General features: G+C 40.7%; 1 protein-coding gene across 1 annotated transcript; it reads right to left on the bottom strand.

Moving 5' to 3' along the window:
• Position 1: 1 nt before the first annotated feature.
• Positions 2-14,101, bottom strand: gtf3c1 (general transcription factor IIIC subunit 1). Its single transcript, XM_077718818.1, has 38 exons — positions 13,665-14,101; positions 13,012-13,191; positions 12,771-12,947; positions 12,214-12,357; positions 12,035-12,131; positions 11,841-11,964; positions 11,260-11,445; positions 11,070-11,185; positions 10,914-10,966; positions 10,427-10,749; positions 9,889-9,986; positions 9,714-9,817; positions 9,494-9,647; positions 9,302-9,405; positions 9,093-9,217; positions 7,923-8,192; positions 7,714-7,859; positions 7,475-7,572; positions 7,308-7,404; positions 7,043-7,226; positions 6,863-6,962; positions 6,463-6,595; positions 6,286-6,376; positions 6,147-6,208; positions 5,694-5,802; positions 5,419-5,561; positions 5,190-5,332; positions 4,874-4,958; positions 4,688-4,800; positions 4,557-4,616; positions 4,393-4,486; positions 4,141-4,313; positions 3,382-3,753; positions 3,089-3,222; positions 2,175-2,533; positions 963-1,375; positions 421-607; positions 2-341 (listed from the first exon to the last, which is right to left on the bottom strand). The coding sequence occupies exons 1-38, from the start codon at positions 13,883-13,885 to the stop codon at positions 150-152; spliced, it is 5,964 nt and encodes a 1,987-aa protein (XP_077574944.1). The 5' UTR covers positions 13,886-14,101; the 3' UTR covers positions 2-149.
• Between the last annotated feature and the right edge of the window lie 233 nt (positions 14,102-14,334).

Here is a 14,334-nt window from a genome sequence, read left to right as displayed (position 1 = left end):
CTTTCTTCTTTCACACAGTTAAATTTACTTAATTTTGCAAAGCGGTTTAAAAAAAAAAAAAAAGGTTTAGTGGATGAAATCATTGGATGGAGAAGCCAAGCCAGTCATTTAAAGTCAAAGTTAGGTGACTTTAAAGCAAAAAAATCAAACTAGGTGATGCAGTGGTTCCAGTTGCGTTCGTTGGGTAGCACCTGAGCAAGTCTGAGGCTGCAACTGACCGTGGGCTCATAATACACACAATCTCGGTCCGTCTGCTCTGGTAGGGCGGGGCTTCCAAACAGGGTGGGCTTGGCTCTTTTCACCATAGTTTTCTTTGTCACGCAGCCCAGTACTATCAGTGACTGCACACACATGGGGAGAAAATAAGGGAAAGATAAGAGTTGGGGGCAAAAAATAAATAGGAAGAAAATTTGTTGTCACCTGAACCAACTCCAGAATGACGACAGGATGCAGCACATCATTATAGTGTGATAGCAGCTTCCACTGAGGTACGCCAGGACGGGACATGATGTGCTGGAGGACACCCTCCAGCATGCCTTTGCACACTTGACGGTTGAGTGTCCCGTCCACCAGACGCCATGGACGGCTGATGAAGCTCACTCGATCACTGTGGGATGTTCAGCAACAAAAAAGTATACATTAAAAAAGGAGAAGAGAGTCGTTGAGAGCCATGAAACATATTATGTACTGCAATCTGGAACTATATTAGACTTTAAAAAGTATTTAAAATAAATAGTATGAAAAAGTACTTTGAAAAAAAAAAATTTAAAAAATATTCTGGTTAAGAATATAATAATTTAATATACATACTTAAGCTTACTTAATTCTTACACAATTACTTTGGGAATTTACAAATTGCTAAGTAGTGTAAACAATACTGAATTGAGGTAAAAAAAGTTATTTTTTGCAAGGCCGAGTATAAATCAAAGACAATGTCAAATACCTCTGCAAATAAAACTTACTCATGAAGGTCCTTCTTTTCCAACGATGGACCTTCTCTGTTTTCCTCCACATCCTCCATCTCCTCATCTTTGGCTGGAGAACTCTTTCCCTCCTTTTCCTCGCTTTCTTGTTCCATGCAAAGCTCTTCCGCGTCATTCTCTCCCTCGACCTTTTCTGGTCCACCTTCCTCTTTATCAACGTCCTCACCCTTTGACGCTTTTTTCTTCGGCGGTGGCTCCTCTTCCGTGAGTCGCCGCCGCTTCTTGCGAATGAAGGGGATGTTGTGTTGGGATGGCCGCCCGTAGGGGGAGCTCTGCGGTTGGTACCAATCTCTGGGGTTGACAGTGATAATCCAGGGGTCGGCGTACTCGGTCAGTACCCAGCGGGTGCCGTAACCGCCCACCCGGAGGACCTGACCATCTTCTAGTAAATCCTAAAAAAAAAAAATATAATAATAATATTAATTAAACTGCAGTGGGAATTCATCACAAATTGCGCAATTGTGTGTGAAATGCTCAAATGAAACATAATTCATGGATATATTTATTGATGATAAAAATAGTGGTAGAAGGCCCGGTGGATTGAGTGGTTAGCATGTCGGGCTCACTGCTCTGGGGTCCTGGGTTCAAATCCAGGTCGGTCCACCTGTGTGGAGTTTGCATTTTTTTCTCCCCGGGCTTGCGTGGGTTTTACCCGGGTACTCCAGTTTTCTCCCATATTCCAAAAATATGCATGACAGGCTGATTGGACACTCTAAATTGTCCCTAGGATTGAGTGTTAGCATGAAAAGTTGCCCGTCCCCTCAGCTGGGGATGGACTCCAGCACCCCCGCGAACCTAGTAAGGAAAAAGCGGTTCAGAAAACTAATAGGGGTAAATGTGAGGTCTTGAATGTGAATATATTTTTATGACCCAGCACAAAGTTGTAGAAAAAATAAAAACATTTTTAAAAAAAGGTAATAATGACCCTAATTGTGGCTGTAATGTCAAATCTTTGGGGTAAAAAAACTTAGTTATTTTTCAACTACAATACATGTATCACCAACATCCACAATTAAGAATAAAAATCTCAACAATTAGATGATTTGGATGCATGTGTAAAAATATTTTAATGGGACATTCCTAATTAGATTAATAGAAGCCTGTTTTGAGCTCAAACTGTGATGTCATCAACCTATAGGAGAATGTTCTATTCTGTGTTAAGGTGAAAGAGTTGGGATGGAGTCAACTTACCCCAAGGTACTGCTCCAGGCTCCTGCTCCGTCCAGAGAGCGGCAAACGGAGGTGAGCAAGCTCCCGAAATAAGTCCACCTGGTCCACTCCCATCTCTCCACCTCCATCCAGGCTGTTCCTCAGCAGAGCGCTGGCCCGCAGGTCTTCAGCTGAGTAGTCAGAACGCCGTGCCGGAGTGGGCGTGGCCTTCTGAAAGCAGCGGGTGAGGATGGACGGCACCAGAGACGGGCCACTTTTGGAGAAATCCAAGGGCGCGTCATCCTTCACCAAGACGCGAACCGGAGTTTTTCGCAAGTGCATCATGATCTCGCACGACTCCACTACGATGTTTTCGTTGCTGCTCAGGTTGCGGAGTTTGACTGCAAAAGCACATTCAATATTAAAACGCATTCAAGTGTAATTTCCTGTACTTTTATGAATGTATTTGCATCCAAATTGGAGTTTTGTCTATTTTTAAACCCAATTGTTGTAGTATTTAATGGCGCTTTTTACATCAACTTTTAACTTGTCACTGGACATTATCCAATAGTCACTTTGGGGCCATAACAGCCAAGACAAACAGACTCAAAGACACTTTCTTCCCAAGAGCTGTCACCATACTCAAGACTTATTATTACTACTTATTCATTGTGTTGACCACTTATTTATCTATTACTATTTATGGATTATTTATTTATCATTGCTATATATTTATTATCTATGTGTTTATTTGTTTGTTGTTGAGTCCATTGACAATGGACATCCTGGACTTCAGACAGAACAAGGCCACACTCACTTGGACTATGTACTTTTTTTATAGATTATTTATGTCTGTTTGTTGTTGCTATTGGTGCACTGTGTGGTGAAAGCTTTACATCTCATTATACTTGTATGATGACAATAAAACCTTTCAATTCAATGCAAAATCAACTCACCAATGCCAGGAATGCAAAATCCTTTCATCATAAAGTACTTGGTGTGCGACGCCTGGGGAGCTGCAAGTACCGGCTTCTTTTTGCCTGCGCCAACATCTTCATCCTCATCGTCCTCTTCTTCCAATGATGCCATGCTGAAACCCCAAAAACAGCCATTCAAGATGCCAATAAAAGAACAAAATGGAGGGCATTTTGGCTTTGGAATTCAAAATTTTGCTTTCTATACGGATCAAATGTCTCCCAATTCTGGAATGATGTAAAAACTGCCTGGAAACTAAGGAAAAAAAACATACCTCTTGACTTCGTTCTCCAACAGGGTGCTGTCCACCACCACCATCTTCTTAGGAATGGACAAATGTAAGGACAGTAGTCCTAAACTCATTAGCGTGAGTGACACCAGGCAGGCTCCTCCAGGAGAGTCCGGAGGGTAGCGCATCATCCCGGGAGGTTGTGAACTAGAGTTTGGTTCGCCTTCAGCTTCCGCGGTGTCTGAGGCTGGGGGTGGCGGCCTTTCCGGCGCTGCCTCGCCACTATCCAGCCGGTTTTCGGTCTCGTGGAAGTAGGAGACCGCGGGCCGGTCGTCGTTTGTGCCGTTGCTCAGTAAATTCTTTAGAAAGTGGAATGAGTCGGTGCACAGCGTGTGAGGAAAACGCCATGCGAATAACCTGCCAGGCAGAAAATGTGGGGGAATCATTCAATCCCATTGAATGTTAGTTCAATCCAAGTCAAAATAAATTGAGCATTCGCATCTAGTCTTTCTGGTTTAAATGAATTGTAGTTTTTTGCCATCAATGGCATGTAATGAGGTAAATAGTAGTTAGTTAGTGTATTTTGCATATATTTATTTTAATGTCATCAAATAGTTTTTATTAAAATTGTATTCCTTTAAAAATTGATTTATAATTCATAAAAGTAACGGAAAAGCACAAAAATGTTCAATAATTAATTATGCATATATTTTTACTAACATTTTCTAAATGACCATAAATAGGCACTTGGCCCACAAAGGGTTAAAAGTGTTATAAGTGTGGACATACAATGTTAAACTCTACCTGTAGTAGGACTGAGAAAGCTGGAAGGACATGGGCAAGATGGGAAAAGCTCGGTTTTTCTTGGGTCCCGTCAATTGATCCACGCGGCGCCGATTGATCATGTGACGTTTGCGGCAGTGAATGAACACCTGGCAAAGTAACTCTTGCGGGTACTGACTATAAATGTGGAAGGTCTGATAGAAAGGACAAAAAGATGGACATTTGTATTAAAAAAATAGCTTAAATTAGATCTGAGAGGGGAAAAAAAAGTACCTGAAAGGATCTGGAATACTTCATCTGATAGTTGGTCATTGCTAGTGTACTCTGAATCAGATTGAACAACACCAAATTTTGGATGTCCGTTATGCTGGAATGAGAAAGAGTAGGAAAAATGTTCATTTTTATGAGGCCCAACATAAATATGAGGAAACTCATACCAAGTTATGGTGTCTTTGGAGGGAATTTCATTGGAGGTCTGGATTGTGCACACTTTGAAACTGCGGAAAGAAATGAATATAAAAGCCCTCTATTTGAACATACCCAGTTATCTGTGGTTCTTTTGACTTACTTAGAAAAAAGTTGTTGTTTGGTTTCGGGCATTTTAATTTCATCGGGGTTGATGACCGAACTGAACTTGTTTCGGAGGAGTTTGACGTACTCGTTGAAGGATCTGGCGCAATCCTGAAGATAAGACGAGATATGAGACACGGTCCTACGCGGCGAAAAATGGAATAGCTTGAAATGAAAAACATACAACTGGATCATTAGTATCGGTAGGCTTGTATTTCTGAAGCTGATTTAGCAGATCTTTGTCCTGGTAGATTTCCGCCAAGCAAATTCTGCACAATAAAAAAACCCAAAACACATCAAAATTCAATTAACTATGAAAGACTTTCATTGTTGTCAGATAGATATTTTTTAATTTCTGATCAAATATTGTGAATAATCAGCTAGTATTTGTATCATTTTATGGGTACAGTTTTTGAGACTGATCATTTATCATTGAAAAAAAACTTGGTTTGTCTTGTTTTACTTCAAGTCAAATAATGATTGAAGATTGAAGCACCAACCTGTAGTTGAGGAACGTTTGTGGATTTTTGAGGATATAACGAGTGCGCCGACCGACGGCGAGGGACGTTTTGTCCTCAGACACCTGAAATGAAGCTTGGAGAAGGTCTCTCACGATACAGTAGGCCACAAACAACCTCCGCAACTGCAAAACCATCAAACCAAAGCATGATACAATATGTGGATTTGCACAAGGCCATTTAGACAAATGAAACACATGAATGTGGGCACCTTGGTGTTGAGCAGACGCGAGGCCACGGCACAAAGCATTAACAGCGAGTCTTCCTGCAAGGTCCAGAAAACTCGTTGCCTTGTCATCTTTTTCAACGCTCGATGGTCCGCCTCATCGTGAGCGGGAGTGCGCTTTTTGGGCTCTACCAAAAGGGATGAGTTTGGAGTTTAAAAAAGTCATCATGCAACTCATTTAACACATAGTATAGCACTACTTTACTTCACTATCTTGTCTCATAAAGATGTACTTTATGAACTGATTTTTTTGTACTTACCTTTTTTCTTCTTGCGAGGAATCTTGACAACTTGCTTTTTAAGTCTCTTCCGCTTCTGCCGTTTCCCACCGACAACCTGCTGGTTTCTGGATGCTGGTTTGATTGCCACCTGGTAGCAAAGATGAGATAGGAAAGTGCTTGTATTTTATACTGCACTGCTAGAAAAGCAGGATCTTATGTTTGGAGCCCACTGCTTTATCTAACTTGCTCATTAAGTGATGCATTGATTTTGGACACTTCAAACTTAAGCCACAATTATTCTTCATAATTAAGTGAGCCCAAGAAAAAAAGTATATTGCAGAAGGTTGGCTCTTTGAAAAGTCAATTTGTTTCATTAATGTATTTTTGGTTGAATACTTTGTCATTTGTGTGTGTGTTTTCTAGTTCTGTTTTGAATATTTGTCTAAGAATTGCACATTTTCAAAAATGTATTAGTCTAAAGGGATTTCTCACCTCGACATTTTCTTCTGTGACTACCATCTTCTTGGCTGTCAAGAAGTGAGGCATTGAACCTCCTGTGAAAACGTGGAAATTTAGGAGGACATTGAATGGAGCATAAAATGATATCTCTTTTGACATACTGCAAATTTACCGGCTTTCAGCGCGGCTAGCATTGATTCTTTACTCAGCAGACTCTTCAGTCGCACTTTGGCTCTCTCAACTTCAGCTGACATGCCGGGGCGCTGTGAGGGGGGCAAGACGGAAATACAAATTACACAACAAATCTCATGAGCAGAACTCCAAATACCATGTTGGAGTTGGTTCATACAATTTTGGCAGCCATCAGGCGGCTTGTCCACAGCCAGTTGCGCTTTAGATGAGCAAAGAACTCAGAGTCTAGACCTCCGGCGCCTTTGCCGTCTCCCGGCGTGGTTCCATCGTCGCTGATAACGCTGCTGCCCCTGTTAATGTACACACATTTGTTAATTTTATCGAAATCTACGCACTAACCTTGGCGTATTTACTAAAAAATGTATACCACATTTGGCCAAAAAAGCAAAAACATACAATAAAAAAGCTCCCCTTGATCTGTAAGCTGACCTAATTAAGCATATAAAAGTTTTTTTTACCTATTATTGATGACAACAGAGGAGAAAGTAAGAAAAGTGAAACCCTATTTTTGATATTTGAGGGCAAAAACAACAACTATTTTTTTCCCCATCACATACTTGAGTAAGGAAGCCATTCCCATTAAGATACGTCGTTCGTGCACAAAGGACGGTGGGGGAGCCTCGTCCTCGGACCCGCTTCGTTTGGGACGAATTAGGCCTGCACAAAAAAAAAAAAAAAATCCAAATTTTAAGAACAATGCCTAAGAGTTTAAAGCCTACGTATTAGTGTGTTCGAACCCAGTGGCGTGTTGAGGCAGATGCACATTAGGTCGAACCAGTATGTGTCCAGATCCTCCATGCTATTGAAAGTGTAATGGCGTCTGTCAAAGGGGTTATCGTTACTTTCATTAACCAGCCAATAGTGTGGTTCTGTGTTGGTGGTGTCCACGATGGTAGCGTGGCGCTTCAGGTAACAAAACAGCTGCAGAAGATATTAACAAAGTAAATACATTTGATGGACATTTTGGGTTCATGATGATATCATGAGTGTCATTCAAAGTACCTGATCTTTCTCCTTCATTTTCTCCACAGGAGCAAAATGCAGCAGGCCCATGCATACCAAACGCTGTAGATTCTCATAGAAGCCAAAAACATAACGTCTGGAAAGGAAAGGAGACATTTAGGCAAAAGGATAATCTGGAATCTGGCAGGGGATAGAATTTTAAAAACCTTTTGTAAAAGAGCTTCTTTCGAATATGGAGGGGCAGCTCCCAAACGACATAGTGTTGCTTCACCGGGTCGTTCAAGTACTCCTCCAAGCCATCAACCTGTGGTTGGTTATCACAATACACATAATTATAGGTTGGGTGAGATTACTGTCTGGTCAGAGTACGAAAATAAGGCTGGAATGCCTCGTAAAACAGCAATGGCTGCCATTTATTTTCTGGTTTTCCACGTATATTCCTCACCTGATAGTTACACTGAATGAGTTGCATGAACAAGGAGAGCGGCAAGCAATGGAGCAGGTCGCCCACAAGCGCCCAACCGATGTCTCGATTGTTGTGCCTGCGAACTGGCGGGACGAACCTTTTCCACGAATCCTCTTCAGAGTAAACTGAACATCGGCATGAAGGTGATTAAAGATCTTTATTCTAATATTACAATGGAGTATTCATACCTGTTGTATCGGGGTTTAATTGACTGTCAGCTTCATTCTGCGTCGCATCGCCATTCCCTGACAATGGTGCTTCCAAATCCTTTTGGGGTACGTTTTCGTCTTTTGTGTCCTCTGCCACTTTGACGACCTCGGTAGGGTCTTGAAGACCGGTCAGCCTGGTGGGACGTGGTCCCTTCGGGTGATCGTAGGTGACGTACCAGATAAAGATGTGCAAAAGGCGAAGGCGGTGCATTTTGGGCTGAAAACCCAGTGTCTTGCCAAGTCCGCGAACTAAAAGATACATCATTGTTGTCATCTTCACAGCACAATGACAAGAACATTTTTTACACAATATAGCATGGCACCTCTGTCTCATATGGTTCAAATTAAAAAAAAACTACTCAGGTTGGCACTCTTTTGTGGGTCTACTGCTAATACTACTACTACTACAATAACTACAACAACAACAACAACAACAACAACAACAACAACAACAACAACTACTCCTAATGCTACTACTAATACAACTAATACTCCTACAACTGCTACTACTAATACAACTAATACTCCTACAACTGCTACTACTAATACAACTAATACTCCTACAACTGCTACTACTAATACAACTAATACTCCTACAACTGCTATTACTATTACTACTACTACTACTATTACTACTACTACTACTACTACTACTATTACTACTACTACTACTACAACTCCTACTACTACTGCTACTACTACTACTCCTACTGCTGCTGCTAATACTACTACAACTACTACTACTACAAGAACTACAACAATTACTACTACCACTACTACTACTACAAGAACTACAACAATTACTTCTACTACTACCACTACTACTACTACAAGAACTACAACAATTACTTCTACTACTACCACTACTACTACTACAAGAACTACAACAATTACTTCTACTACTACCACTACTACTACAAAAACTACAACAATTACTTCTACTACTACCACTACTACTACAAGAACTACAAAAATTATAATATATTTAAACCTCTCTCTGAGGGTTGAATATTCATGGTGCAAAAGACCACAAAAATACTGTACATCATGTCAATCTGTGTGCATTTTTGACCATCTCCACACACACACACACACACACACACACACACACACACACACACACACACACACACACACACACACACACACCGTAAGGGGGCCTGGACGTCTCTTCTTTCTCGTATTCCTTCTTAATTTCACTGAAGCTCTTGTAACTCTTGCTGCTCTCATTCTTTTTCACTCTGGGGATAATTTCGCTGCTCACCTTCTGCTGGCTGCATTGAGGGAAGAAAGAGTCGGTACGTAAAGATGAGAAAACCTCAGGTTTACCATTCAAGTGGACTTAGAGGGTTGCGCACCACGAAACAGCGCAAGAAGTGCTGATTTTGAAGCGGGCCTGATCAATACAATCAGTCACCATTTTGTCCTTGGCCTGGACAGATGGATGAACAAACAATTCCACCTGGAAAAACAAAGCAATAATTGCAATGAATGACAATTTATTTACTGGAAATGAATGGATCAATCATATAGTATTAACCCCCACACACCTTCCTGCTCATGTCGTCTTGTATAACAGTTGTAGTGAAAATTTTCAGCAGCCCTTCTCTGGACAGAGTGTGAACAAGGCGCGCCGCGGTCTTCTTGCAGCACTTGGTTGTGAAACCCTGGCGTTTTTCTTCATCGTTGATCATCTTCTGCAACCTGGACAAAAAAAATGGAGGAACTGGGGTAGTAAAATAGAGTGCAACAATTCACTGAGAGACTTACTGGTAAAGTCCATCGACGACTTTAAACTTGTGTACAGCCTCGATGATGAGGTTTTTCCTCTTGAGGAGGCGGTACGTTTCATGGGACCATCTGCTGGTGGACGTCTGGACGGATGTATTATGGTGGTTAGCTTGTACAGTGACTGATTGACAACTGAAAAGAAAATGAGACAAACCGGCATCTTGGGAACGCAGTCCACTTCCGTGATGTCCGATGCTCCGTCTTGTTGTGGAGGTGAAGATTCTTCCTCATTTCCCTCAATGGAAGATTCCGCTGGGGCAAAAAAAAGACAATTCTTTGGTAGCAATTCATTGAGAAAGAAGGTTAGATTAAAAAACAACAACAAAAAAAATAGTCCTCAATAATTGCACTGTAATCCTTTATGAGGCAATTTGTTAAGCAAATATGAGTTTCTGTTTTATGATCAAATTCAAATGAAGATTATGTATGTATATTATATTTCCTAATTTTCCCCTTTTTAAATCAAAGCCAATTCTTTTAATCAATTTTTTTTCTTTTGGTGTCTTTAGTTCAAAAAAGCATTTTGTAAAATGTAAAAATAATTATATAAAAATATTTTGTTTTCCACTTTACTATTGCACATAATAAATAAAATATTTTGTTTCCTTTGAAAAGAAAAGATTCAAATATGTTTTCCCTTAACAAGAAAATAAACATTGTTTTAAATCCATTTAAAAAATATATATACTTACGTGGTGTGCTATCAGGTGGTGTTTCTGGAACTGCTGGAAGTGGAAGAGCTTCTGCAATGGTTGCCTCAGGCTCCTTTGCAGCCTTTTGTTTCAATTTCTTCCCAACTTTACCTCCTGAATCTAAACATGTGTCCTCTTTTTTCCGTTTTTGGTCTTTTTTTCTAGCTGCTCTGCTCTTCTTTGGACTTTTCTGGGCTTGTTTACCCATGGCCAAGGAGGCCTCCAGGCCACTGGGTGACGACGGCGAGGACGAGGAATGGAAAAGGTTTTTGCGTTGCTTCTCTTCTGAGAGGAGCTGCAAGTGGTTGCTAACACCCGCGCTCCTGGAAAGGAAAAAAAAGTAGGTATTGTGGTAATGTTAAAAAGGACATTTCAGTGCAAATCAACATAATTGATCAAATTCATTGGTCAAAAAAGTTTTGTTGTTAAGAAGAAGGCTAAAATTGAGTCAGTAATCATTTTTTTAATGGAATTTAAAATAAAGTACCTGTGGCTGATGAATTTTGTGACTCTTTGGCGGCCTTCATCCACCATGAAGCTCTGAAAGGGAAAAAAATGACAAAATATTGACTTTAAATCCTCCACTTTATCCAAAAAAAGAGTGAAAGGAAAGCCGTTTGGATCAAGATAGACGGACACTTACTTTAATGATGCCTTCCCTCTCTAACTTCCTACAGACCATGCGGGCCTCCAGCTTGCCAATGTTCATCTTGGAGCCAATGGCCGACTGCGACACTCCAAGGGTGCCCGATAATAAAACTGCATCCAACCACAAATATCAAAAAACATTAGCCCCAATTATGACTGACAAGGAGGATATTAATGAAACCCACCTAGGTCATACGCCTGTGACAAAACATCCTTCTCCATGATATTGCCAACCGGGGGCTGAGCTCGCCTCCTGTCATCCTCTTCATCCTCATCCTCGTCTTCGTCATCCTTCCATCCCTCCGTATCCGTGGCAACTTTGCCTGTGTACGCTTTAATTAGCTTCAAGCAGCGCACCTGGACTTTTCTGCCTGAAATGGGGCAACAATAATTAAAAAAGAATAAAAATAAACAAAACTATTATATTTAATCATTCATTTTCAATCTATATTACTATTCTATTCCGATTAAATTAAATAAACATGTTATTTATGTTATGTAATTTAAAAAAAATCCTATAGTACCGTATTTTCTTGCATATTAGCCTCATCCATGCATAAACTACACCCTAAAAATGGCCAAAAGTCATCGAATTTGACAATTTCCCTCGTAAAAGACACCCCTTGATCCACATTTTTAACCTCAATATTCATGGTTTTAATAGGGAGTACAAATGTGTTACTTTGAAAATAGTATCTAAACCCCATTGAAAAGTTTGGTTGGAAAAATGACAAAAATCAATGAAAGGATAATAGAGATGATTGACCATGTTTGTTCCGCAAGTCTCCTCCTTCTTCATCCAATTCCTCCAGCGGCATACTGCAGTAATCCACCAACTTGTTGTCCCGCATGCAGCGAAACACACGCTTACAGATGGCCTCTGGCATATTCTAGTGTAGAAAAATATGAAGGATTAAAAGGGCATTAAGAATAGGTACCAACAACAACAAAAATGCGGACCAGGTGCTCTCGGATGGTGACTATTGCAGCCAGCTGGTTGGGCATCTTCTGAAGGAGGGTGGACACATACTCCATGAGTAGATCGTACTTGGACCTCCTGCAAGAAGATGAAAATAGAACAAGAGGACAATCAAAATTATGCTGAAAGTATTATATTAATATTCTGGTAATAAACAGACCTGATGACAAAGAAGCGTTTGAGCAAGAGGAGCATGGAGCTCTGCTTTTGTCCCGAATGGAGACGTCTGGTGAAGGCCTGAATGCACACCAGACCGTGCCGGATCAGAGGCTTCCTGATGTAGTGCAGTTTGCGGGAATCCACCCTGAAAATGGACACCCTAATATCAGAAAGTGCGTGTATGTGTGTTGGATTTTTTTTCTTTTTTTTTTTAAACTGAAATTACAAAAAAATACAAATAAGTGTATTTGTTGTTAAGAGGATCACCAAACCGGCACTTGCATTCATTTTAGTTTAACACTGTAAGAATTATGTACAAATAAGTATCCTTCATCATGCTATAAAGTAGATATGCTTCTTTACCACACATGTACTTGATACCAAATGTATGATTTAAAAATTAATAATAAAGACGTAAGGAAGGTTTATTAAGGAAATGGAATTGCGCAAATGTAGGAAAATGTAAAATTTAGGTAAAAATAAGTATCATTTACCATATATATATTTACTATAAAGTAGATAGACTTCTGTCAGCAATGAAGAATGTTTTGCACATACTTGAAAGAGGACTTGTGCATGTCGCTTTGAAGCTCCCCCTGCCAACGTGCTCTACCCACCAGCTCCAGCATGCAATAGGAGTCATCCAACAGTTTGACGTCAGGGTCGTTCTCGCAACCGATGAGAGCACGGAAACGGATCTTCTGGGACGCCACCACCACTAGCTTTCTGCCATACCTGTCATAGGGAACGTCGATGTGTGATACTTCCAAGACAAGGTGACAATGTGGAACCATCATACCTTTTTAAAACCTCCTCCAGGCTGATGGGCGACCCAATGCGAAGTTCTGCTGTGATGTCAGTCCTTTCGTCAAAGGTGGCGCACGAGCCCTGGAAGCCCTCCTTATTGTCCTGCACCACGTGCAGGGGGTAAACATCTTTCGTGACTTGATCATAACTTTCTTCAGGATACGGCTTAAACCTGACACAAAAAAAAAAACATTGCTCAGTGTGCTGGTATTCCATTTTTCATCAGTCCATCTAAGACCAACATTTCTGGATGTTGTTGAAAATGACTTCTGCTTTGTATGGTCAAGTTTAAAGTTGCCCAATTAGGGCAAATGTTATTTACAGTGTTCCCGAGTCCGTCCGGTGAAATCCTTTACATAAAAATGTCAATTTTTGATCATCAAACCCATCCAATTAGCCCGTTCAGCTGTGCAACCTTCCAAAAAAAGGTGTTTGATGAACATTCTTTCAGTTTCTGTCCTAGATCTACTAAATTTACCCAGTTTATACATTAGTATCTTGTTTTGATTGTGCAGGCAATTAAAAGCAGGTTGAACATTCCATTCTGTTTATATCTGGCAAACAAAGCCCTGCAAATTCAATAGAATTTGCGTTTTAAAAAGGCATTATATTGGTATTACTCATTCAAAAAAAAGAATGATATACCTGTCATTTAGTACCACATCTTCCCTCTCGGTGGGCAGCTGGTAGAACGTGAGGTCGGTGTTAGCCACGAGCGACTTCCAGACAAAATCCTTGGTGCCATCGTCCAACGTGAGTGGGAATTTGGGGTTCCTATCTTCTAGCCGTATCCATAAAGTAGGGATGGTGATGCCTTCCAGTCCTTCCAATGCCACTTCATCCTCCACCATGCCCAAAGGATCCATGGCAGACAACGCCGAAGCTAGTAGCCACTTACTACTCCAAGTGTCAGCTTGCCAGCATCTTATCCTATCCAGTAAACAAGAGCTTGCGTTCCTACACGTTGGCGAGTTTTGAAGTAAAACTACATGTGGAGAAGAACTTAGTTGATGAAAGACGCACTGAAAATGGGTTTAAGGGCGCGCGTGTCAACTTTGAAAGCACAACAACGCGTCACTAAATACCGCCCCAAGATGGCGACATATGCGAATTGCGCATCTTTCATCACGCAAACTGCCCCGATTTGAAACATTCCTATTGGTAGCAGACAGTAAATGTAAGCCCGCCCTTCTCGAAAGCTTATTGGTTAGTTTTGTTGACTCAAAAAAGGATGCACATAAGACTCAATATTCTTTGTTTTTTATTACCTCATCCTTAAAATTCAATTAATTAGCACAATTAATTTAAAGAATTA

This window comes from Stigmatopora nigra, chromosome 6 (genome assembly GCF_051989575.1).
Source record: "Stigmatopora nigra isolate UIUO_SnigA chromosome 6, RoL_Snig_1.1, whole genome shotgun sequence".
Lineage (NCBI taxonomy): Eukaryota > Metazoa > Chordata > Actinopteri > Syngnathiformes > Syngnathidae > Stigmatopora > Stigmatopora nigra.
This window is presented reverse-complemented; position numbering and strand designations above follow the sequence as displayed.